This window comes from Leptosomus discolor, chromosome 5 (assembly GCF_034619465.1).
Source record: "Leptosomus discolor isolate bLepDis1 chromosome 5, bLepDis1.hap2, whole genome shotgun sequence".
Lineage (NCBI taxonomy): Eukaryota > Metazoa > Chordata > Aves > Leptosomiformes > Leptosomidae > Leptosomus > Leptosomus discolor.
Window position 1 is genome coordinate 7,720,924 of NC_141395.1, and position 26,444 is coordinate 7,747,367.

General features: G+C 37.8%; 1 protein-coding gene across 5 annotated transcripts in view; it reads right to left on the reverse strand.

Moving 5' to 3' along the window:
• The window catches only part of R3HDM1 (R3H domain containing 1), a 52,812-nt gene extending 27,411 nt beyond the window's left edge, over positions 1–25,401 (reverse strand). For 4 of the 5 annotated variants that reach the window (XM_086465613.1, XM_009951574.2, XM_086465612.1 and 1 more), the window contains exons 1-12: positions 25,231–25,401; positions 17,025–17,066; positions 16,487–16,576; positions 10,939–11,053; positions 8,618–8,696; positions 6,993–7,052; positions 6,771–6,911; positions 4,076–4,184; positions 3,883–3,978; positions 2,417–2,454; positions 2,284–2,334; positions 1,905–2,131 (exon numbers count right to left, since the gene is read on the reverse strand). In XM_086465613.1, coding sequence (XP_086321739.1) covers positions 1,905–2,131; positions 2,284–2,334; positions 2,417–2,454; positions 3,883–3,978; positions 4,076–4,184; positions 6,771–6,911; positions 6,993–7,052; positions 8,618–8,696; positions 10,939–11,053; positions 16,487–16,576; positions 17,025–17,066; positions 25,231–25,401 — 1,219 coding nt within the window. The remainder of the gene's footprint in view (positions 1–1,904; positions 2,132–2,283; positions 2,335–2,416; positions 2,455–3,882; positions 3,979–4,075; positions 4,185–6,770; positions 6,912–6,992; positions 7,053–8,617; positions 8,697–10,938; positions 11,054–16,486; positions 16,577–17,024; positions 17,067–25,230) is intronic. The other variant, XM_086465614.1, reaches the window with a different exon arrangement.
• Positions 25,402–26,444: the final 1,043 nt, after the last annotated feature.

Genomic DNA, 26,444 nt, shown 5'->3' on the forward strand with positions numbered 1-26,444 from the left:
AGCTTTCTGAAAGCCAACGCATGCAGCTAAAAGCAATATTCCAAAAGTCCAACGTGGAGAGGTCAGTAGGACTGAACCGTTCCTAGATCGCTGCATACCTAGGTCTCTAGGTATACAGTTCATCACACTTTTTATTAAGTCTTTACTATGATACTTGCAGTACTTGGAAACAGAACGTAGTTGTTTAAGAACTCTTCATTAGCAGCCTCTATATAATCTAGAAGAGAAAGCAAGACTCAAAAAGGGCTGTGATGAAATTTAGTTATTGTTCGAAGTTCCTTTGCAGTCCCCTTCATAAAAATTGCTCACTGTAACCCTTTTACTTGTCTGTATGATAAGACAGTACAGCTTGAAGCATTTTTTCTGTTGCTAGGTGAAGTGAAATACAACGCTATTAATTGTAAACTGTGAAAAATCGCATATCCCAGCTCCACCACACAATCTTCACCTGACCAGAGTCACTTTGATTAGATTTGTTTACAGCTGTATTCACTTCTAGATTATGTAGAGAAATCAGGCTGAAACCACCATAATTAAAGCCAATTACATCCCTGATCAAAACAAACCAACCCAAATCTCAACACATGCAAAATCACCACAACCTGTAACGGCAGTGAAGCAACCACCGCCAAGATAGGCACTCTGGACTTTGAATATTAATTCTCAGAACGCCAAAATAAAGTTTCCAGCAAAATCTTACGAATCCGTTTATGTTCTTGCAATTTAGAAAACAAAGATTTCCAAGAACGTATTTTATATATACACTATTGTCAGGTTGGAGTTTCTTTTCAAGCTGTGCCAAATAGTAGTACTACATTGCTAAATTAAGTAACTCAGTATGATGGCACAATTTTACAGCATATGCCGAAGTACCTTGGAATGTATTTTTTTATACCAGTATACAACGGACAAACAGAATTTGTAACTGTTTTACTGCATTAAGATAGAGCAGTGTGGCAATATACCTATAAGGTAGTGGTGGTTTAAGGAAAAGCAAAAAATTTAAACAGAACTTCATTAGAAACAAGTTTTATAAATAAGGTCAAAGCCAAGCATAATACAAGCAAGCAATATTCTGCTTTTTTACAGTTCTACTGAAAATTCTGAGGCAGTGCATCCATAACCCACCCACGTATTACAAACAAGCCTCAAAATTCTGCACAACCAAGATTATCTATTGGATCATATTACGTTGGCATTTGCAATACAAATATTTACTAAATTTCATTTTTCAACCGCAGAAGATTTATATCCATCTTCTCTGAGATTTTGTTACGACATTAATTACAAGTCAACACACCTTTGAAACCCAGACTCTTATAAACCGAGTATTTTCCCCCAACATTTCTGAATCTTAAGATTACGCTTTGTTCCACTGATCTGATTTTTCAGTGATCTAAACATCGAGTAATCTTTTCAGCCATATTCATTTAAATTTAACAATGGCACTGAAAGATAACACAATATAACCAACTTCACAGGCTTTAATGCTGTTTTTTCCTAGCTAGTAGGACAGCAGCAGTTCCCCAGACTGCACAGCGCAGCTTTGCCACACTGAAACTAGAGTTGAACTTTAAATTTTTATTTTGCATAAAGTACTTATGCTGGTAAATGCTTTCAAACCCTTTGCACGAGATGAAATGCATTTAGCTTAAAGCCATCTATAATGCACTTCTGAATCCTGCTTCCTGACTTGGAGCTCCCCAAGGCAGTTCTGCACCCCAGGGCTCCGTCTGCAGCCACCCATGCGTGCAGCACCCACGGACGCGGCGGGAGCTGCAGGCACCGAGCAGCTACGAGACTGCGGCCTCTGCAGGGGCGCGCACCTGCGCCGCACGCCCCGTATCACACCTCCAGGCACCTCACCACTCCGTAACCACGTATTCGTACAGATGTTGTTATACCTGTCTTAGACAGCCTGCCTGTGCTTTTGCTGCTTCCAGAGCTATCTCCTCTTGTCAGAACTGATATCCCACTGAAGCTGCTGGCTTTCGTGACAGCTGGCTTCAGGTTGCGGCTGGAGCTATCAGAGTCGGTGCTGCTCCAGGGACGGGGTTCGCAATACTTCAGCTCATTCTCAGTACTGCTCTGATGGCTGTTGGCTGATCTCCCTGACGCTTCCTTATTGATTCTGTAAGTTATAAACTAAACTTTTAGCACAAGCATCAATTGCAAAATAAGGGAAAAGAAAAAAAAAAAAAAAGAAAGAAAGAAAAGAAAAGGTGAAATGCATGCAGAATACTTTGAGATTTTATTTTTTTTTTTAAAGAAAGCATCAAATACCTAAGTATCTGTCGTCTTTGTTGTGTACTATTAGTTTCTTCCTCCTGGATTCTGTTGACATTTTAATAAGATAGCTTAATATTTATTAAGAAAATAGGAAAATAAAACAGAATTAAACTGCAAATTTTCTTACCTTTTATCAGTGAAATAATTCTCTTGGGAACACAGGGACTGAGGGGCAAAGAAGTGTAGAAATTAATATGAATTAATATGAATGGCATCTAGAACCTCTACTACAGCACAGTAACAAAACATGCTGCAATTTGGAGGCTTTTGTATTACACAGACTTTTACAGCATCCATTTTATACTAAGCTGCCTGAAAACTTAACTTCTTTGGTAGACAATTTCCATGTTACGGGGAAAAAAAAAGACAATATGAAAAGGCCCATCTGCAGGAAATAAAAGCGAGCATTAGAATAGTTACAATGCTGACCATTTTGTTTCTATCAGTGTTTTTCTGAAGTTAGAATTCTTCCCTTGGGCCTTCGCTGCCTCACGTAACTCCCACCTGCTGTAACCACCACCTGAGCTGCCTCGTCTTCTGCTGGGGAGTGCGAAGTAGACGGCGACGCTGGCTACTGCAATAACTGTACTGAATTCTTTGGGTACAAGTACACTTATGCTAAAAAGCAGACAGAATATACAATCAAAAAGGCTATTATTAACCTCAATTACGTTGTCCTTGACTGTGACTTCTAACATTTGGTACGAGGCTTCTAAGGGTGCAATACATGGTAAATGAGTATGCAAAAGGAAAAGGTAATTTTATATCCAAAATTTTGCTCTCTTTACTTGTAACGAAGGTGAACAAAGAGGAAGAAAAAGAAAGGCTTTTGGGAAATATTTGGATATAGCAAAGTAGCTTCTCAGAGCTCATCACTTTTCTTCAGATCAAGAATCTGGTTTTGGATGTGCAAGAGCTACAGACAAATGTCAGAATAATTGGATTATTTAGAAGTAACACATATTTTTGAAGACATATCTGTTCCGTTTCACTCGATATAATTAAATACACTCGCTACTTGTGATTGAATTACAGTCTACAATGTTGGTAACTCCAATCAAGAGAGACCAGATTTCTGACTGCAATTTCACGTATGGGAATTCAAATCACTTTACTGTGACCAGTCGCAAGATGTGTTTCATATAGACACAAATGAGAAGAAACATAATTTTTGTTTTGTTTTTTTGTTTTGTTTTGTTTGTGGGGTTTTGTTTTGGGGTGGGTTTTGGTTTTTTTTTTAATTTCAAATACAATTACTGCTCTGAGCAATGGCTGAAATGACTGCAGTACCAAAACTTCATAACTTAAATTTCAGTAAGGGGTAAAATAATGCATTGAAATAGGTAATGCATCAAAGTAATTCCTGAAGGCTGCTTGAGTTTGATACAGTAGTGATTAGAGAAAACAGAAGACTTCCAGGTAACTTCAATATCATTTAACTCACTCAGGCCACACTAACGAGTCTTATCTGCTCAGTTCCCTTCAGGATCAGAAAATTTCCTGGAAAGAAGTATCTTTTAACAAAAACCACATGTGCCTGTATGTGTGTGAAGTATTCATACAAAACACCGTAAGATTTTCTTCGATACATACATCTTGTGCAAATATTCTTTCTCTAGCTCTCTGATATTCTTCTTCACGTTCTTCTATGGATTTACTTCTTCTGTCATCTTTTAATCGTATTCTCATCTAAATTAAGTGATACAGTGTCAACTTCTACAGGAAAATAGTATAAATACACAGTCAAATACAGCAGGTGGAAGGAAATAATCCACATGTATTTTACCTGGTTGTCATCTTTGTCTAAACTAGAGTTATCTCTCTTAAGGATGTACCGCTTCTGGAAATCATCACTCTTCTCATCCTTTATATGCTCACAAAACTTTTGGTCAGGTCTGTGAAAAGTTGTTAGAAAGAGAAGATTTATGGTTTTGCAAGCATATCCTATAGGATCCACAGTGGAACAAACTGAAATATACTCAAGATTGACGTTAAATATACTTAATATTCTAACTGAAGTGACAGATTTTGGTTGTCCTGGCAATGGAAGAGGTACCAAAACCACAAGATGATGTGTACCCCTGACAAGTCCTGCATAACAAACCTGCTTTTAAAATCTCTTCCTCCTTCAAAGCTTTTGCTTCAATTTCCAATTAAGGTGGCAAGCAAACCACATGCCCTTGGGGAATCACAAGTGCTCTTGAATCCAGACTGGTGCCATGCAATGGATATTGGGCATGCATGGAAGTGAAGAGAGGTGCTTTCTGCTAGAGCTGTAATACCTCAGAATTCATTTCAAGGGAAAACAGAAGATAAGAAGATAGAGGAGAAAGCATTGAAACTTACAACTCCTAAAACAAAATTAAGTAGAAATAAGCAAGAGAAGAACAGTACAACGCAGGCAAGCAAGAGTGTCACAAGGTTACAGTGAGAGGATGAAGCAACAGATTATATATATAGTTTTGGTATTTTATCTACTTTGTGAAAGAAAACGAGATATTTTGTAAACTCTCGTTATTAAAAATAGATATCAAGTACCTAGACAATAAAACTACTGCTAATGTAGGAAGTTCTCAGACAACCAGGAAATATTTGTCTAATCAAAGACAAAACATATGTACACTCTCCTCTATTTCTGTTTCTTTATTCATTACCCAGGACAACTGTATAGAGTCAGGAGATCTTTTTCTATACAACAGCCAGGCCTAACTCTTCGTTACTGGATGCCCAAACATAATTAGCAGGCATTTCAGAGAACCTTTAGACTGTCTTACCTCTTTCTTTTAAAGGTCCCTGAATTTACTGCCCTGCAATCACCAACTTCCCACTCCACTGAGACGTCCCAGTATGCACTGGGTTGTTGATGTCAGTAACATCACTGATCGGCGATGGAGCCGGGAATCTGCCTATGAGGAAAAGGTAAGTTTGGTTTTATTCAACATGGAGCAGATCTCCAAGGTTTTCTTTCTAAATTCTTATTTTATATCCAAAGTGATTTAAAATAAGAATACTGAAAACATTAAGAATCTTAATGTCTGCAGGTTAGATGAAATGCCTGCTAATTAGTAACTACACCTACAGGGGGCTTCCAGAGGCCATAAACTACTTCAATTCGGACTAGGGGAAAAAAAAAAAAAAAAAAAAAAAAAAAAGGGCAGCATAAAAACGAAGAAATCATCTTTTAATAGTTCTTACTCCACACTCGAAGTGCTACACTGAAGCTTCAGTCTAGAGAAGCTGGTAGATGCAAAGCCAACAGACTTGGAAATGTGTGGCTTTATAAGTCAATTTAGATGGAGAATGTATAGCCAAAGCAAACACACATACATGAATATGTAAGTTACTTAACATATATTTAGGCTCTATGTATTTTTCCAGAAACTTTTGAGGAGGAAACTGTTTACTGCAGTGAAATTTCAGTGTGGCATATTATTTTGGTTCTATTGACCCTAAGGTTAGGGTGGATAATTAGACTTTTTTCTCCCAAAGCTATGGAGAGTGTAGATAGAGACTGAGATTAGGATGCAGGCACTGTAAACTCCTATTTTCATGTTCAAATCATAGAGTACTTAAAAAAAACCCAAACAAATAAAACACACCAACATAACATGGTGTCAGGCAAACGCTTTAAGTTAAACTAGAAACTAGGTGGTATAAATATACCAACACATGAGTCCTTTTGTCTTTCTGAGCGCGAATGAGGAGACAGAGCAAGTGCAGAGGACAGAGAGAACAGCTGGGTCCTTTGAAAGAAAACATCAGCTACGCACGGGTTTTGGAGTTGCTGTGGCCTCAATGCTACTTTTTTTGTAATATGGATTTGCCTAGTGGTTTCTCCAAAGTCTCCCCAGCCCTCACAGTATAGAGTAGCATGCTGTGCCTCGTTAACCTGGGTGACGCTTCCACTGATGAGATGTCTGTCTTCCCTGCTATGTTTAGTTTGTAAGGCCACGTGAGATCTGTAAGCAACATTATTGCAAAAAAAGACTACAATGCCCAAATTTTCCTAGCGGATTTTTAGAGTACAAAAGACAAAGTTGTGCAAGTCTTGTCCCCTCCCTTCACCAAACTAGAAGTGACCCTGTTCTAAGTTAAGTGTACAAAGTACATTCTTTGATTCTTTTGGAAAGCAGAACCAGCCCTTTACTGGTGTAAATCTTTAAAGAGATAAACAGTTGATACAAAATCATATTTCATGGAAAGAAGTTAGCAATGCATCTCTGTGAGAAAAGCAACAAGAATTCTTAGTTTACAGATAACATCTTTTTTTCCCCCCCAAAAAAAGTTGCAACATGAAACAGACCACATTATTACACAGCACTGGAACATGAACAGTAAAGATCTTGCAACTACCTCTCCTTGATGCATGGCTCCCAATGAGTAGACAGAGCCCCACTGTACAGATGCAGCAGCATTGCATAATACATCCCAGCTCTTTTATCTATGCATAAAAAAAGTTTTTTCAAGACTTTCACACTTACATTCTTGTATTGCTAGTTTTATTTACTATGACTGACTTCCCACTCTGGTCCACGTTGTGCTCTAATCCAAAGTAAGCAGCTACCCTGTGCAACAGCATTCTATGGTAAGATGTCATTGGGGGAAACTTTTTTCTTGGAAGTCTGGAAGAAAGGAACAGTAGCTTTATTAAACAAACAGGAACATTCTTGAATTCTTTTTTCCTATAAGAGTAGAGTACTTACTCATTATTACCAATGAAATCTAAAATTTCCTGTTCTAATTTCAGCAGCATCATTCTGTCCCTGAAAATAAAAAAACACAGCAACTCACATATGAGACACTCCAATAAGTACAGCTGTATTCATGTTATGAATACACAGATAAGATCTGAGATCAAGGGATGATGGCAGACTGTAAATAGGACCACCAGGTGTCAAATGCAGTATTTGGGACAAAGCATTCATTTTTCACTAAGCTACATTGTTTTGAACCCGCCTAGTGAAACATACTGTTCTCGTCTCAGAAATCAGAACACAAAGATGCTCCAAGTAATCTCTGCTCAGTAGGCTCAACAGGAGGCACAGTCATTGAGAAGACAGTCTCAAGGTGGCAACAAAGCAGTGACTAGGTTGTTTCTTATTGGTTAGCATGGGAAGCAAGATTTGCAGAGGCCTGAACTGGCCCTTGGAATGGGAAGCACATCATGGGATCATTGAGACACAGTGACAAAGTACTGATACTGGAAGGCACTACTACAACATACCAACAACCAAGTGCTTAAAAGTTGGCACACGAGGCAATGTGATATTAAGAGAGTTATGAAAAAGTTAAACTCGAGGTGATAGGAATGAATATTAATGTTAAAAATGCTTATGCCAGTCCCAATAAATCATTAACATGTAATGAAATTAGCTGTCGCACAGTTCATAATTTGCACACATCAGATGACTAAGCTTCCCAGTTACTGCGCACGTAAACCCAGAGCAGACCATCACCTACAATTTCTGGTTTTCATTGGGATGCTTTAAGACTTCAAATAGCAACAACAAAACAGTCTAGCAGAGGCCGAGCTTTCTGATTTTACTTTACAGGAGAAAACAGCGTTGGCCCCTTATTGTAGCTCATTTTAAATTTTTTAACCAATAAAATGCAATCCAAATAAATTATCACATTGGAAATCGTAACTATAATATGAATGAATAACAAATAGCAGTGGAATAGGTTTTGTGACAGCACTACCAGTCTACCAGGTTAATTTCTTGCCTTGTACGTACAGCCCCAGACCTAGTATGAAACCCCACTGAGGAAAAGAACAAACGAGATAGACAGCAGTGTAGTGCAAACCTCACAGCAACAGAACCCTGTCAACTCTGTTGCTAACAAATGATGAATTCAGTCAGGTTTGGTTTCTGATGTGCAGAGTGAAGATGTGTATCTCTAACTCCGGCTACGTGGTACAGCTTTAAAAATAATTCCTGTGTCTATAAATTCAGTGCAAGGCAGATTAAAGGAGGAGACGGCAGTTTGGTCTCTAACACGCAGATGCTAAGAGTACAAATTTGAGAGGTATAGTACTAGAGTCCATCAGGGACAGAATTGCACACAGACAGAACTCATTATTTGTCTATTAAATGTTAAAAACATTTAAACCATTTCAGTGTCCTGAACCTCTGTTCATATAACACACAAGTGACAGTGGACTGGTGTTTCAGACAGCCTATGCAACGAAATCTCATCCTAAATGACTGACATGTAGTGTTAGACATTTAAGAGGAGAAAAAACAAACCAACCAACCAACCAGGGGGTGTGAAGCCTCAGGCAACAAGAAAGGAAACCAGAAAGTTTTTAAACATTACTGATGCTTACCTGGGATTGTTTTTTAATGTATTTACTAAAAATTCATGAAGATCTATACCAGTGGAATCTGTATACTCCTGGCTGGAATCTACGGGTGAGGGGGAAGAGAGCAAAATTACACTTTGGAAAACCACTAATACTGTTTTTTTTCCAATTACTGCTGAAAATACCATGTATGGATCAATACTATATAACTATTAGGCATGTCATTCCCCAAATTAAACACTTCCAGTTTCCAAGGAAAAGGCTCACAAGTGAAAAATGAAACAGAAAACCCAACATCATCAGCCCCCAATCCCCTAATTCAAGCATAATACAGAAGCAACAGTTTCAGTAGCACTGCCAACCTGTTAACAAATTGCTATATATTTTGAAGCAGTCTATCACGTTGAGTCACCTCATCTCCACCAACCTTCCAAGTTTTCCAGGTCTTCAAATTCCAAGCTATAGGTGTTTTATCAATATTTTTGGAAGTAGATTTCTTCCAAGAACTACTTAACTGGTAACCTAGTCTCAAGTTCGGCACAGCTCAAAATTAAGCCTAGGTCCTAGCTGTTCCAGGCCTTTTCGTGGTCAGTATGGAGAGCAGTGAGGGGACTACTGCACGAAGAAGGGGAGGATTTGGTGGAAAGAGAAGCTATGCAGGCTCTTTCATGAGCAGCAACAGCACCAGCAGAGCAGCCTCCTGATGTAATGGGAAACGTGGTGACCAAAGCATCCAGTCTTCAAAAATGAGACCTAAATTTTTCCTGGAGAATATCCAAGTCCACCTAAGGACAGAGAATCTTCAGTTCCCTAGAGAAGAATGATAGTGTGGTCCTTTATCTGCAGAGCTTGTTATGCTATCAGTCCTGACCACACATCATCGAGAAAGTATAAATGAAACCAAGCAAGTTTGAGCCATTTATGGTTTGGGATTACTTTCGTTTCTGAGGAGGGGAAGGAAAAAAAAAAGGTATGCCTGGTAAAACAACTTTAAGATTGAATAATTATTTACTTTAATTTTCTTAATTTGCAAGTGAGCAATAATTTAGATATAATTACTAGAAGACTGATGCTTAAATTCCATCATTTTCTATTTTGGCACATCCTAAATTGGGAGGTAATTAACCTCCAGAGGAGATACTGGGTGAATTTAGAACAGCTACCTCTACCTTAGTCATTTTGTCACTTTGTTCTCAACTCCTCATCATTACCCAACATGTTGGGTATTTTTTTTAGGGGGGGGATGGAAGTGGGATAGGATTTGGGGTTTTTTCTTTCTTAATTTTAGAAGATGGGCGTGCACTTCAAAGGTTGAGCAAGTTAGCTCTGAAAGAACATCTTATTTTTTTAAGGTATCATTTCAAAGCCACAGATTTATAAATGCAGTTAAGTCCTCCATCCCAGTGCTTATTATTTCACAAATACCTGGCTCCAGCTGGGACAAGATGCGCTGAAATGCCACATGAGGAAGGCCTTATGAAACTGAGGGACACAAGACGGACAAGTGCCACCTCTCTCAAAAACAATTCTAGCTTTAAAGGTATTTCCTACACACCGGCTGATCCAAGATGTTTAGATAAACATTTTGGATCCTTCATTTAAAGCAAGTGCTGTACAATGATTTGCCAACTTAAATGCATAAAGTCTTCTGCCTTTAAGAGGAATTAGATAATGTGGGCATAGACAGGTTTATGTCATCAATTTTACAGTTCTGTTTCAGGTTTAAAACCAAAGATTTTCAGTAGATAGAGTAGATCTTCAATCCAGAATGCAGGAATATGAAAGTGAAAATGTAATACTTGTCATTTTTACTTATGTAGTTCCACCCTTGCTCCAAAACTTTATAAAAAAATTCTAGATACTATCAAAAGTAAAATAAATCAACAAGAACATCGACTTCTGTTGAATAAAAATCAGAAAAAGTACAAAGGTAGTTGTCATTCTCACTTAAGTTTCACAAATCCTGTAACAAAGTCTAGGAAGAAGATAATAACTTCTACTGACTAGTAAAGTCAGTTTTCCAAAGAACATTTGGACACAATTGAGCACAATTGCTTTCATGCTGGTCTGCACAGCTAGACAGGCGAAAAGGAAGAGCATTTGCTTGAGTACATGTGTTTGACGAAGCCTCGAAAGCACTGTATCCTCTGGGACTAACTCCCTCTCCTGCTCAAAGATATCTGATCTATCTGCTTCATTTGCTAAAAAAAACAAAACAAAACAAAAAACCCCCAACAAAACAAACAAGCAATGTTTATGCAATGATGACTGGAAAGCAAATTGTATTTTCTCTAAATATTCTTTACCGCACAGTACATTTAAAAGCACAATGACAGATAGCAAACCTCTTGATAACATTTTTCTGGACAGTTTATCAGTGGATTTTTCCTTTTCTGTTTCATCTTTTGCAGGCTTTTCTTCTTTTTCAAAAGACTGTGACAACTGGATCTGAATTTTCTCCTGTCAAGAGTAAAAATCAGTCATCACGGAAATTATTTCAAACAATACCTGCAGGAGAACTGTTTTGTACTATAGTACCTGCAAAACAAGGAAGTAACAAGGAAAATAATTGCCTTCATATTCTTTCTGATCCCACATGCATTTTACATGACCACAAGATGGAAATTATTTATCAGTAAAACAAAATCTATAGAGAAGGCATAGAAAGTACCATATACATTTTAGAATTTATGCAGACTTCCAGGCCCTGAATGCTATTTTGCCCTGAGTGAATCTAAAGCATCTTATTTGATACGCATACAAAAATATTCTAGTTTTTCAGATGCATACATTTTATAGAGATTCTAAAAATTTAAGTAATGCATCATCTATGATGCTGGGCTTTTCCCCCCATTCCTTCACAGTTCCTGACCATAAAAGCTTAATTCAAGTTCCAGTTTGGTTTATAACATGAAGAAAAAAGTGAAAACAAGTATTTCCATCTAGCATTCCTAGATCCACAAAAAGGGGAAATTTTACTAACACGGTGTATCAAGGCAAAATTTGCAAACCTTACTGTCTTCAAGGCTTAGATTCTTAATCCTGTATATTTTAACAGAGTAACTTTGTGTGTAATTATCTCAAAATCCGTGTTTTGTACAAGTAGGTGAGCTATCATAAAACCCGTTTCCCGAATATAGCAAATAAAGAGCTTCCCTTTGAAATTATAGTGACATAATGGTCCCCTAAATAATGGAAGATTGTAGTTCATTTTTCATGCTTCTTTACTCTTTAACAAGACTGTCAGTGAAGGACTAACATATTTCAGACGGCAAAAACAGACGAGGCAGGGGGAAACAGAGACACCATGTGTCTGAATGAGTCTAAGAGGATGAGTGGCAGTCCTGTAAGAGCAACACTCCACCATTACCTTTTATCTTTAACTCCCTCAAACATCAATTTTGCTCCCCCAGGTGCCAGCTGAGTTGACACTGTCACCCTGCAACCCAAGAACAGCTGATGCTTCCCCACCCAAAGAACCTGCCCCTCACCCATTCTTGCCTATCACTCTCCTGTCCCGCACCTAAACCTTTCCCACGCAAGTCCTTACTCTTCCTTCAAACCCACTCTTACCCATACCCAGGCACCTGCTCTAAGCTTCTCCTCAGGTGTCATTCCACAGACTTGATCTCACTGATGTAAGCCGGCCAGAGTTAAATATAGTCAGGATTCACCAAGGCTAAAGACTGTTTCACATGCAAACACATCCTTGCACAACCCGCAATAATGCTTCTCCCTGCCCTGGCACACCAAACTGCTCTCCCTCCCTTGGTCCCTGCAGACCTGGGCAATGGGAACCCTATATTAATGAGGTTATGGTTAAAAACTAGTTTTGATATGCATTTTTGGAGTAACGACTTTTTCAAATGACAAAAAAAAATTAGCTGACAGTTTTATCAGCTCTACAGTATTTCCCCACATGAAATATTCTAATTAAACTTCTTGATTCATATACACCCTGCAAAACAGCATTACATGCATGAAGGCTTCTTAGCTTTTCAGATTATCTATACTCAAGTCTGATAAAAACCATTACCAATCACTAATAATTAACTCTTTTGTATAATTCTTTCCTAGTCTTGAGAATTCACTTGGCTACAAACCTGAAATAATCCAACACAAATATTTGCATTCCTCACCTCATAAACCTGAATATAACATAAGTGAGCAATTTATTTGTCACTACAAAGTGCATTATACCTACTGTTCACCAAGTAGCTACATAAGTTATTTGAAAAAGAAACACGGTTTATGCCTTACTAAGAAATTATTTCTGACTTTGATCCACCAATATGTTTCTCTCCACCTTACAATACTCTACAAAACTATCAGTAAGTTAAGGAAAATTTCAGTCTGATTTTCTTTCACTAGAAAATTGACTACACTATTCCAAAACTAAAAGCATACACCACTAGTTTAGTCAACGGATTTCAGCAAGTAATCATTTTCATACTTCTCCCAACAAGAGCTAAAAAAAGAATAGCCATCTGAACAGCCAGTTCTTCTACTACCACCAATTCTACTTCAAAGTGTGATACAGTAGAACCGTGTACAAAGGGCATTTTCTTGTGATTTCATGCTATAAAATTGTAACATCTAATTAAATATGACCTACTTGACTGGAAAGCTGCTGAAAAAAAAAATCTTTTAACGTCTATTCCCTAAAATTCTTTTAATCCCACTCTGTTTGTAGCGGGTCTCTGCTGGCATACTGATTTAACAGACTCCTATCTGAAGCCCTCATTGTAGCAGAAGAAACTGTCACCAAATACTGATTAAACAAGAAAAAGTCAAACAAAAAGCAAAACCCCCAAAACCATCAAAACCCAATGAATTCCTCCAGCTTAAAACACTTGAGAAAAAGGTCAGAGTCAGGAAACATTACAGAATAACTCAAAGCGCCTGCATCATGGGGTCTTGGCTTTTTACCAGCAACCTCTAAAACCAACAACCACCTGAATTTACACAAGTCAGTATAAACCAACACTACAGACCCTGGTCTTCTCCCCCCACTCCCCCTCCTTTGGGTTGTTTTATTTTGCTAAAGAAGAAAAAAATTCAATCTTTTGAAAGTTTATTTACTTGTTACCCATAATAACAAACTATAATTCATATGAAAACAGCCCTCCCTTAAAAAGAGCTGAAATGGATCATCCTTTGCTACTGTTCATACTTTGTATTAGAGCATACAGAACCAGAACAATCCCAGCACCTGATATTTAGGCAAAGGATGGCAAGAGAGTAAAAAAGTCAGTGTATTCACAAAGATAAAAGATGAAATAAATCAGTTACCTTATTCCTCCTGCAATAAACTGATAAGCTTGTACTTTCATAGCACCTTTTAGTAAAGGGCTGCCAGTACTTTTTAACAATTAAGGCTTAAAAATTGGTGAGCTCTTACCTTGGTTTCTCAGTAAGGCGCAGTGTCTTTTTTCATGTTGCAATTGCTCAAGAAAATATAAGCAGAAACCAAACTGATCTGCTTGAGACAATTTCTCTGGTCTGTCCTCTTTCACTATAGCCTTCCAAGGAGCAGCAGCCAGCAGTGGCAGCCGTGACTTGCTAAGTGACTTAACACCCGCACGTGCCTAGGTGTTTTACCTTGCCAAGAGCTGCTGTACACGCTGTTGTGGAAGAGGTGACTGAAACAGTCACAGGCAAGACTACAGAGTTATCCCAAAACTCACACCACTTCCTAGTTGAGTAGGTGTATTTTCATCCTATCAAGGCTAATGCTTTCTAATCATTACAAACTGGGATTCTTCCAGTATCATCAGCAGCTTTATCCTGAATTTCATTCTTAACTCTTAAAATCCATTTTAAGTATGAACACAGACTTGGAAGCCATTTACCAGCTGCAATCACTGATACAACAGAGCAGCGACTTTTCCAGCAAGGGGAAGCAATCACAGAGGTTATTCTCGTGCTGCCAGAGAGGGCCACACAAGACAGCCTCTCACTTCACCTAGCCACTGGACCTCCCACGTGTCCCAGGCATAATTAATGCATACGCATCACGCTTCAAACTGTGGGGCTTGAGGCAGCCAGCCGCTAATTAGTGCTTACAGAAGAACTCTTCCGTGCCATTCCCAAAGAATCTTTGGCAAAGAACGCAAAAAGGATGAAGAAATTGCCTGTACGAGTTGTTACAGAGTCACGGAAGACCTGTGCCCCATAGGACGTGACCTCCAGCATCAGAACGTGTAACAAATTCCTACTTCTAACTCTTCCCTTCAACAGACATTTCTCTGAATGGACAGGGAAGAATGAAATCTCTTCTCTCAATCCTTTGCACAGTTACTAGGATTTGTAAGCCGTTTTTTCTAGATTACCATTTCTAAAGAAAACTTGCAGCTAGATCTAATTTTGTTTCTTAACATACAATCTGGTTACAGTATTCCTTTTGTATGAACTTAGATTACCTCACAACTCAATTCACTCTGTAGAACTGGCCTTTACACCTCTTCTAGTACTGCAATAACTCCTTTCAAGAAGAACCTTGCAGTATGCAGCTAAGGAGAGATGCTCAGAGGGCACTGTAACAAATGCCATCTGCAGAGCATGCTTTTTATAAATGCCTGGTTTTAAACCATTAAATGCACAGTGTTGTATAGTGCTGGAGGTTTTGAAAATCCTAACATCTCTTACGTGTGAAGCATACTGTGGATGAACAGCCCATCAAATCAGGATTCTCTCTTCCTGTAATTAGATACAGTGACTGGAAAAGTTAAACCCTACTGCTCCAGACTAAACAACTAAGCCTGAACTAGATCTTGCAGCCAATTTTGTTAATCCTATGCAAAACATTACAACAGGGTTGTAAATCACTGTTTTCTGTTGTCCTTTAATCTCTTACTCTGCAGACAATACCAATCTAAGACTTCAACTTTCACCAACTTAGAAGGCCCTATTTCAAAATTTCTCTAGTCAACTCCTCAAATACTGGTATATTAGTGAAGGACTACCAAAAAATATTATTTTTTCATTTTTCCCCAAGAAAAACACCTAACACCTTAGACGCTTTGTGGTTCAATCTTACCAAATTTTGATTAGCTTGACAAACATCTACATGAGTGCTCCCCAAAACTGAATTACCGCCCCCCAGCAAATCCCCCCTCACACCCCCGTACGCTGCTTGTTAAGAAAAGTGAGACTTTTCACAAAAAACAGTTTAGAAGCTTTTTAAATAACAGCAAAATAAGTCAACACGCTTTATGAGTAAGCCACCAAGGATCATTGCAGTTTTGTTAGGAGTGAAAAAGAAAAGCATTTGGACACCCCTCCTTCATACACAGAACTAAAACCACTAATAGTGTTTTGCTCTAAAAATGCAGGCTGGTATGAAGGTAAAGTCAGGAAAGCGAGATTTTGTTTTAAATTTTCTAAAGTATGTTTAGATATTTTGTCCAGCACTTAGGAACTTCTTTAACTGTGTTGTTTCATCTTAATAGAATAGTCTTCAGACATACCTCAGGGCATGTGTTAATAGAACTACCAGCAATTATGACTAATATGCAGGAATTCAGTTAAAACACCAGAACTTGCAACTGTTCATATTTCCTAAATATAAAACCCCTATAAATTACGCTGCACAATCATTTTTCTCTCTTACTGATGGCAGACAGCGCTTAAGCAATTTAAGCCTGCCTCAAGTACACCGTAACACTACCAAGTTAAAACAACTAACCAACCCCCTCTTCCTCAGACATCAACCATTACAGTTCAGAAAATCAAAGCAGCAAATTCTTTGTCTGATAATACCACCTCTACTAAAGCTGTATTAAAAATTAAAATCATATGGTGTCTGCATATTTAAAGAGTACCCAAAAGATTTTCTTTTGAACAATAAGTTATTTCAAATTGTTTCAGAAACTTCAGTAATGTGATTTTTACCTGGAGATCCTGTGATATTTCAGCTGTGGGAGGAGGTGGATATTCTTCACATACAGCAAGGCTCCGAACTAACTTTAACTTTGTGTTTGACTAAAGGAAAGTATGTAAAATTAAAAACTATGGCTTATTAAAAAAATTATATCAATATATCATAAGCCGTTATTTTCCCGTTCATTTTATGTAAAACAAAATGGCTGAAAACTGCATTTTTAATATTTTCAATAGAATAAATAATTTGCTTTAGGATGAAAATACCCAAGCAATCGCAGCTTCTTAAAGCACTATCAGCACAATAGAGCACATCTAATAAAAAGTAAATAAAATCTTTGGGAAAGTGTTTCTCTCCGTAACAATAAGAAGCCACCAAAAATATAAAGGCAAACCACAAAAGCAGACAACTAAGCAAGACAAAAATCCAACAGAAAAAAACAAAGCTTCAATGCCAAAAAATAAAACTAAAGGCACTTTTCACAAAGTAACAAAGCTTTATCAAGCATGAAGGGCTTCCTTAGCATGCCAGCACACAAGTCTACCGTACCTTCGACCTTTTTGCTGTCTGTCCAAAAGACTGCACTGGCCGCTGAATGATAGGCACAACAGAAAAGGTTTGTATTAAACATAATACAATTTTATTAATGCAAAAGTCTATGTAAGAGAAAGCTTTAACAGTTACTACTGACATGTTGGTCACATCTATGAAAGGAACAGCAGGTGCTTTTGGCTAAAGGACTATATCCTCTCCCAGTTTCATTCTGCTTGTCCTTGATTTCTCTTCTTCATTTATCGACAATAGATATTAGAGGAATTTAACAGGAAGCAAGCATTATTCTCGTTCAGTAAGATCCCAGCAGTTTGCTCTCTCAGCCAGCTCCTGCATTTTAAGTTCTCATGTCCTAATTGCCTTGGCAACATGACATGGTTTTTATAAATTTTCTTCCTATTCCTGAAACCTACCTTGAAAAATCATATTAAAAAAAAAAAAGAAAGAAAAAAGCATTGCCTTTACTAGGGGAACAGATGATGACCTATCATAAGCAGGTTAACACACGTGGGTTTTTTTCTTTCATCTTAGGACCTATGAAAAAGTGGACCTTAAAATGGGCTACTGGTCAACTTTTTTCCCCTTTAGTTTACTATGCACTACTATGTTCTTTCTCCCCAGACACATTTTACTAACTTACGGTGCATTAATTTGCTCTTTCTCCTCCCAGATCCTTCTATTACTATTGTTTCTTTTTTAAAAAAAAAGCATTACCAGAATTTTACTACAGTATGCATGATTGAAATGCACATTTGAATCAACAAAAAGTGTTTAACCATTTCTTAACTGCATAGTTAAAACTAATCCAATGGTCTGTGACAGTTACACAGGATTAGAAGCACTTAAGTGGCATAACAATTTAAGTACTGGTTTCACTGTAGAACTAAAACTGATGAATAAGCAAGCCTTTTAACAGAACTGGTTTTACTAAGCACAAGTCTAGTACTTGTAAGGAAAAAGCAACATTGGTAATATAATTTCAAATGTTGTTTAATGGACAATATTTCCTCCTTTATGAAAGTGGTAGCCTTTCAGAAGTAAACTAAATAAAAACTGTTTGAAAACTACATGAAGACAGCCCTCCTTGCCCTAGGCTCATAGGAGCAGGTATCTATCAAATGCCTTAATTTCTTAGCAGGACATACATGTTGCTAAAAAGAACACCTAACCTACAGCAAAGTAAACGTAGAAGAACTGCTATTTCTCTCATTTTCCTCAAGTCCCAAATGTCTTTTTTGGATGTTGCGTCAGCTTAGCTGAAGAGCAGCAGAAGGGGATCTCATTTAACCTCATTTCACTATATAACAGTATTTTAAATAGCAGCACTGAAAACTAACGCAACCTATCATCAGTTTTTTAAGGGAAGCTTGCCAAGATTTTAAACAGCAAAGACAGTTCAAATGTTCTCATACCTGGAACAACATGGTTTTACTGCTACCTGCAACATACTGTTTTCTTTCAATCAGCTATGCTGAAAGCGTACATTGCATATGGAAAGCTGGCACTCTGCACATCCCTGGCAAAGTTTCTGTTATATCAAGCTACTAAACTTTCAAGAACTGGATGATTTCCCAGCCTCATGTCAATTACTCCAGCATCAATTATCTTAGGTGGGTTCAAATCAAGTGGTGTAAACTTAAAATCAAATCAGCACTGCCAGTGGGGCCCTCAGTTCACGGCCAAAACAACAGGCAAGAAAAAACCCATAAATCTACAGTTGGGCAACCGCCTGCCTTTTGCAAAATTTTGGAAGCTTGGAAGCCAGTGTATAACTGAAAAGAGGATATGGAAACAAACACCCCAGATCCACCATTTTAGGGAGGGAGGGGGGATAAAAGAGTGCGTGGGGGGGAATCAGTTATACAGGACATAAGACATTTTAAACTAGCCAAACAGAATTTCAACCAAAACTTTACATGTAAGTTACTGCTCACTAATTAGGTAAGACACACATATTTCAATTATTTTTAAGACTGATTCAAAAAAACCGCAACCAAACCAAACAAAAAACAGAGAAAAAAATTGTTGCTGGGAAGCAGGAACCATGTCATAATTACTTTTAATTAAGAACTGTACAAAGCATGTATCTCCTCCTCACCTATCCTCAGTAAAGCCTCAGGAATCCATTGCAGCCAAAACTTAAGTATGTTTCCTTGTGCCAGATCAAGTGAATCAAATAACTCAAAATTTAATTGAGATACTGAAATTGAAATGATCTAGTATAAAATTGAAATTCCTTGTAAGACCGTTTAAAAATAATGTGGTTTTTGGATTTCAATCACAATATGACAAGTTTGATGATTCCTTTAAGTGTTTTATGTGTGTGGTATCTCATCTTCCATTTCGCTTGCAGAATTACCGTTCTGTTTCAGGTTGGAAAGCCAACCCAACTGACACTGTTAGTTATGATGCATTTAAAGATTTCTTTTAAGATAGGTGTTAGCAACCTATGGGGGAGAAGTTAATCAAAGCAATATAGGATATTCAGGGTAGTAAACAAAGGTATTTGAATATGATGGTGCTCAATTTCATTAGCACCTGACAATGTTTAGGGACCAAACCAACACCAATAACGCTGGGGAGAGCTGGGCAGCCAGTTAGAAGGGATTCTCCCTTGACTGAAATGACTCAAACCTCGAAGCTACACATGAGATAAGTATAATCTCAGCCATCATATTAAGACTTCTTATTTAGAAACAACTGCCTTGTAAAACAATCCTTTGACAGGCATGGATTCCTTGCTTTCCTGCATGACTTTAAGGATCTTAAAACCTGAAATACAAGCCCCCAGAACCAGCTGTAACTGAGGAATAAGCACCACGGACTTGACAGGTACGAAGCACTGCAGTGTATCTGGTATGGCTGGACTGCAGGGACAGCTAATGTGAGACAAGGCCTGTGATGCAAGGTCTGCGCCTGGAAATACAAAACCCAGAGTCCTGCGATATCAACAGTAACCGCACTCACAAAACTTGGAGATGATGGGCACAGTTCCTTTCTCAGGCAAAACCACAGCGACTGAGGATAACTACATTTCCACTGGAATTCCCGGATGATAGTTAGTCGATGCATGTTGTAGCTGTTAAAGCACATTTTCTCTTCTTTCAGGTCTATGAATTTTAGTTCTGTCCTAATTTCTCTACATTTATTAAGTTTTGCTCCTACATAGGATCTTTGTTCCCTATTTGTGAAAAACAATTTATAGCTATTTAGAATATGCAACCCTTAGTGAGTGCAAATTAAGCAATTTCTTATTTGCAGCTCTCAGATTTTTACCGACTTGAGAAAACACTGTGTTAATGAAAGCAAGATTAAAAATAAATTTATGCCCCATTTGAAGCCATTATGGGCACGATTTCAAGACAGTATTTAAAAGCAAGTATTCCAAACAATTGCATAATGAAATAATTATTAGGTTTTTGACAAAAAAAAATCAATAAAAAACCCAAACAGAAACCCTACAACTTTTAAGACAACTACTATGCTTCATTTCTAATTAAAATGGGAATTAAGATAGTTTACCAAACACATATAATCATATATATCTACAGGCTTTCAGCAGGAGTATTTGCCTATTTTATTTTTTCCTAAATACATCCACAGACCACGTATATTAAATACAAAGTAAAGATCTGAAGCTGTTACATGCCTTCCTCCATCACCACTATGCTGTCTAAACAAGCTGGATAAAAACAGGTCAGGCACAAGATGGCAAACTTAGAAGTGTGAAAGGTTTTGTGAGAAGGTATTATATCTATTTCTGAAGTACCGTTTGGGCGTTTCAGAGGACAGGCGTGACATGACAGACCTGAACCAAGAGTGTTCTAAGGACATGCATTTTTTCACCTTTCTTCTAACTTAGGTCTCAACTTTAAATCCAGTTAAGGGCTACAGGCCTAACAACCACAGGTAGCTTTGTAACACTGAAGGGAAGAACAGCATGCTCCATGGTTACTTGCTGTCCTGTATGAGTAGTGACAGCAATTTTCCATGACACCATAGAGGATGACTGATGGAAAAATAGTTTCACCATTGGACACAGAAGCATTTTCAACAGTTCAAAAGTAACTAAACAGAATCTGCCTGATCATTATCTATTAAAAAGTATTGTCACATATTTTGGAGACAAAGACAGGTAAATCCTGACAAGACCAAAACAGCTGGGGAAGAGGCAAAGAAAGGCTTCAGAGAACTCAAGCTGTGGAACAGGAAAATAAAACACAGGTTTGTGGTAGTATGGAGGGATGAAACTTGTAGAAAGAGATGTCTAGTTGCTAAGTAAAAAAATTAATCTAATTCCTCCAAAGGACATGGTTCTCTACTTAATTAGCATAAATCCAAAACAGAATTATACACACTTAATACAACAACTTTTGCCTTGCCCTGTGATACGCTGGACGCATAGGACTCCTGCATTCATGCACCAGCCTCCATCCTTCCAAAAGGCTTTTTTTGTTGGTTGTATTTTCGTCTTACTCTCCACAGCTTGCGAGTGCTCTTCCTGACACGTAGTGATATATAGCTTTCTTTCTCTGTGTCTTTTACTGCCTTGGCAATCACTATCCCATCAAAGATCTTATATCTACTTACTAATGGTTATTTTTCAGTGCAGAGATGAGCGTATTTAAGACTAACATTCTTCTTCCCCCTATCCCCATAATGCATGGATTACAGAGTAAGAACAAACCTCCTTTTCTGGATTATACATAAGCCAGTGTGAATTGTTATACAGATTTTAAATATTTTTTGGTTAAAAAACCCCTCATAATCCTAATAGTGAATAAAAGGCACTATCCTGCAAGATAAATCCAGGCTGTTTATTTAATTTTTGTCATTATTTCCTGTCACGCAATCTTTGTAACAGCAGTCCTTATAGCAGATGAAGTATTGCCTGTCCCACCACCCAGTGACAAAGGCAACAAACTTCAGACCCTGTATTCTAGCTAATTCAGAATTAGTATGTGGTCACCTGACCTGGATAAGATTAACAGGTGGGAGACAACAGTGACCGGTGAACCAAAGCCTGTTTGATCACAAAAACTACCGTAGTGCTGACATGCACATTACTTCTGTCAAAGTACTTTTCATCCAAGTGCCTCTTATTTCCAGTCCCTCTTAAATGTTACTTGAAGGTCACTTCAAAATATGGAAATTAAAAAAAACAAATCTTCACTAATAATCAATTATACTACTCTCACACTGCTTAAAAAAAATTGGGAGTGCTAGTCACGTACTCTAATAAGTTTTCTCATTCACATTGTACCTCCAGCAGTGCACACAACAGCAAATAGGTTACTAATGTGTAACATCTCAAGATAATCTGAAATTTACAGCCACAGTTACATTTCAAAACATAATCACCAGTTTCTGGAACTGTGAAGATCCAGAAACATACCTGAATTCAAACATAATAGGTTTCGACAGAGGAAAGATCATAGCCTGTTTCTTACTTGGCTGTAATGAAGTTAGAAATAAAGTGGTAACTGTACTCAGGAATATTACTGTAGTTTGCCAGTAGGTATGAAACCTATTAGGCAACTGGCTACTAACTAAGAAAACCAAAACCAAACCCCCTAACTCCCACCCCACAACCCATCCTCTGACATACTCAGTTAATAAAGAAAAGAACACAACAAATCCCAATAAGCTTCTGATAACATTCTCTAACATTCCTCAGCAAATCCTTTGCTCTTTTCCCCACCGCTACAGTAACATTTAACCTGTACTTAATCAATAGTAAGTCCAGTGAAATTTCACTAGTCAAACTATTTAATCATCCATTAGTTAAAAACTTGCCAACTACTCTACTGTTCCCAGAAGTTTTGTTTGCTAAGGACAGGCCAAAATTCTTGCTTTGTATTTTAGCATAAAACATGCTTTCAATGAAAAAAAGCCTCAAATATATGACACATATTTGCACTAGCAGCTACCACAGTACAAGTGACATTAACTTTTCCTGACTTCAGTTGTTGCAAAGTGCTTATATCAGCAAGGTTCCGCTTTGCAACTGACTGTCTTCCTACCTCTCTGGAAATCAACATCCTCAGCCTACAAACTCAGCTTTTAATTACACTACTCTTGTAACAGCAATGTTCTGATTCTGACGGAGACTCCTGGACACACCACTCACATCAACACTAAATGAAGAGGACAGTAAAGCTCTGTCCAAACAGCCTTCATTACACATTTGTTCAGTTCATCTTGCGTAGGCTAGATCATTATTTCAGCCACCAGCTACCAGTCCTGTACACGAACAAAACCAAGCAACAAACCCCCTCACCAAACCCCACAGCCACTGCAGCACCAACAGATTCATTTCTCTAGACGAGGTCTGACCACACAGCAACATTTGTTTGCAGGAAGGCAGATTTGCCACTTGAGTCTCATACAAGTCTCCACACTAAAATTTGTTGAATGAGGAAATGTGAATGAGATTTTTCCAAGTTACTTAACTGCATGAAAATAAATAAACCTTAAATTCATTTATAAGGCTTACTACTGGGATATTCCATTGATGAAAGAAAATATCATCTCAGCTATAACATCTACCAGCTTTTCAGTAGCAGTTATTTCTCATACGTTATATGAGAACTATTTAAGGATTATTTTTTTTTAAACATAAAATTGTGGAAACGATGCCAGCCTTAATAAAGACAGCAGATATTAAAGTGTAAAAATGTATTGTTATTACAATGGTGTACAAGATTCATTTGGAAGCAATTTAACATAACAGATAGAGCTTACTTCACTCAGTGGAACGTCGAGCTGTTAGTCTTGAACAAAACTGCTCCCAAAAGAACCTTTCACTCAGTTCTCAATAACAAGAATCTAATAAGCTACTGTCCTGTTTTTGCAACCCACAAGAGAATACTGCCATACCCCATATCCCAATCAGGGTTTTTATCAGAAAATTGTTTATTATTAACCCACAGACAAAATTCCTACAGAAAACTAGTTTTTGTCATACACAAGCTTCTGTCATTTCTTTTAGAAATTTGTCCCATTTTCAAGGTTGTGCTATCATCCAAGACACTTACAGTCTTCAGTGTGAGCAGCCTCAGCCAGGAGCTAGCTATTTTGTCCCATGTGAGACAGACCCATCTTCCAGGACTCTTGAGCATAAACACTAACTGCACAACTAAACCTCAGAGGTATTAAATCTGCTGCCATAAATTCGTAACCCATCCTTATTGCTGTGTTCTCCTTTAACACGAGACAGTTTCATACTATTTCCCCTGCCTCCTTCTCACTTGAAATGTGATAATACAATTTCTTTGTAGGTACATCTCCCACCTTGCCAAGGCCACTCATTTATATGCATCAGCTCTTCAGCGTACGCATGAGGACTGCCTAAGCTTTCCTACCTAATAAGTCACGCATCAAACTGTCAAGCTGTGAGGAACGGAGGAAAAGGGAAGCTACGGGGAGTACTAGCTAGCAGCCAAGATGGGACAACAGCTCACCAGCTCACTCTGCCACTGATGTAGGGAGAACGAGGCTGAACCTTCTGTTGGTGGCTAGGGCAGGACCCAGACCTACTGGCCTCAGGAGCACTGCTGACTTGATTCCTCTTAACACCTGGGGATTTGGATTACCTATGTCTGACTACTTTAGCCTTATGCTGTGCAGCTCTGCTGTAAAAGTTCCACCTGAGCCACCTACAAGCTGCACATAGCTCAAGAGCCCTAGATTGGTCGCCCCTACTCAGGGCAGACATGCTGAGCTGCGCTGTAATGCTTTGTTCGTACAAGCAGCACCCAACGTTTTAGTGCTCTGATGAAACCACACTATTACTATATAGTGTATTCTTAACACAGCCCAGTCAGGCTGTCTTTTGTTGTTGCTGAATCCTAAGTGCTGAGTTTTTCTCTTGTTCTGCTACGATGAATAAGACTCAACTTCACATGTGCACTCGGGAAAACACAAATGTGGACAAATTGTTTGGTTCCCCTGCAAACTGCTCATCTACCTCAAACAATTAAAAATGAATGACACTCATATTTACATGAATATAAACAGAGAAGTGGGGCAAAGGAGGACAGAGGAAGCAATAATCATCCTACTCGCTTCCCTAACACCAGTCAAGTTTTCCTGACCTGTACACAAAGAAACATGCACGAGGATCATGAAAAAGGGAGAAGAAGACGACACAGACTTATTTAACATGATATACTAGGGAAAAATAAAATTAAAAGCTTCTTACCGGCATATTGTTTTTGCTATCAGGACAGTTTTCATCCTTTTCTGCTTGAATCTGCTCCTGACTTCCTGATTTTATAAGGCTTTCAACTGGGTCTGTATCTTTAAATTCAGCTTCTGAACCCTTCATTGCATCAGTTTCATCTTTTACAGTAAGAATATCAGACATCCTCATTAGAAAAAGTTACTTTAAAATTCTACAAGAAATATGGAACCTTTAGGACAAAGAAAAAGTGGATCACTGAGTAATTTTAAATTAATTTAATAAAATCACATACCTAAACAGCTACCCAAAACAAACATGATTTTGCTGCAAAAGGAATTCCCCCGCCTGTTATGGTATTTTTTCCTGTCTTATATCAGAGGGAGAGAGTTGTCATTTTCTTTTTAACCACTTCTATCAAGAAGCTTACAATAACAGACATCTATATAAATGAGAACTAAGAGCTACGCTATAGGATAACACCTGCAGATATTCCCTTCTGTATTTTAAAACAAATACCAGAGCATTCAGATACTCCAAATCAAACTAGCTCCAACAGAAACAAGGGAAGTTTTTCTCATTTGAAAATGAAAGAAAATTACATATAGTTATATTAAAAGGGTGGAAAGCAAATAGATGAATCATAATGCGCCAACTGTGCAAACATCCATAAATTTCATTAAAACTTTTTAAGTTTCCTAGTTGTCAGTTAACAACTGGGCAAGCTCTGCACGCAGTAACTATCTTACCTACTAAATGTGGCAAAACCAGTCTTAATAAAATTAAGCACTCTCTCAAAAGCAACAAAAAAAAGAAAGAGACAGCGTTGGTAATTAGGATAATAACAACCATTATCAGTAATTAGAACTTAAAATAATAATTTATAATAATAATTTTAAATACTATACAAAGATAACTCTAATGATTAAAGCTATAACAGAACCACCCCAATTTTCTCTAACAAATAAGAAATACAACTTCTTGCCATTACTCAATTACAGTGCAAGATGTAAAACCAAAAATTTTCCATTTCTTAAAAGCAACAAAGAATAAGATCTGAATGCTTAAAGTCCTTCATAGAAAATAAATAATAATCAAACAGAATTATGGAAAAATCCAAGTATGATTTAGTACCTGATATGTCCTACAGTTTGGGGATTGTGATCTCCCACAAAAATAAAATAAAATAATCCAAAGTTCTTTTTCACAGTTGTCAACCAAGATGTTAGTTGTAA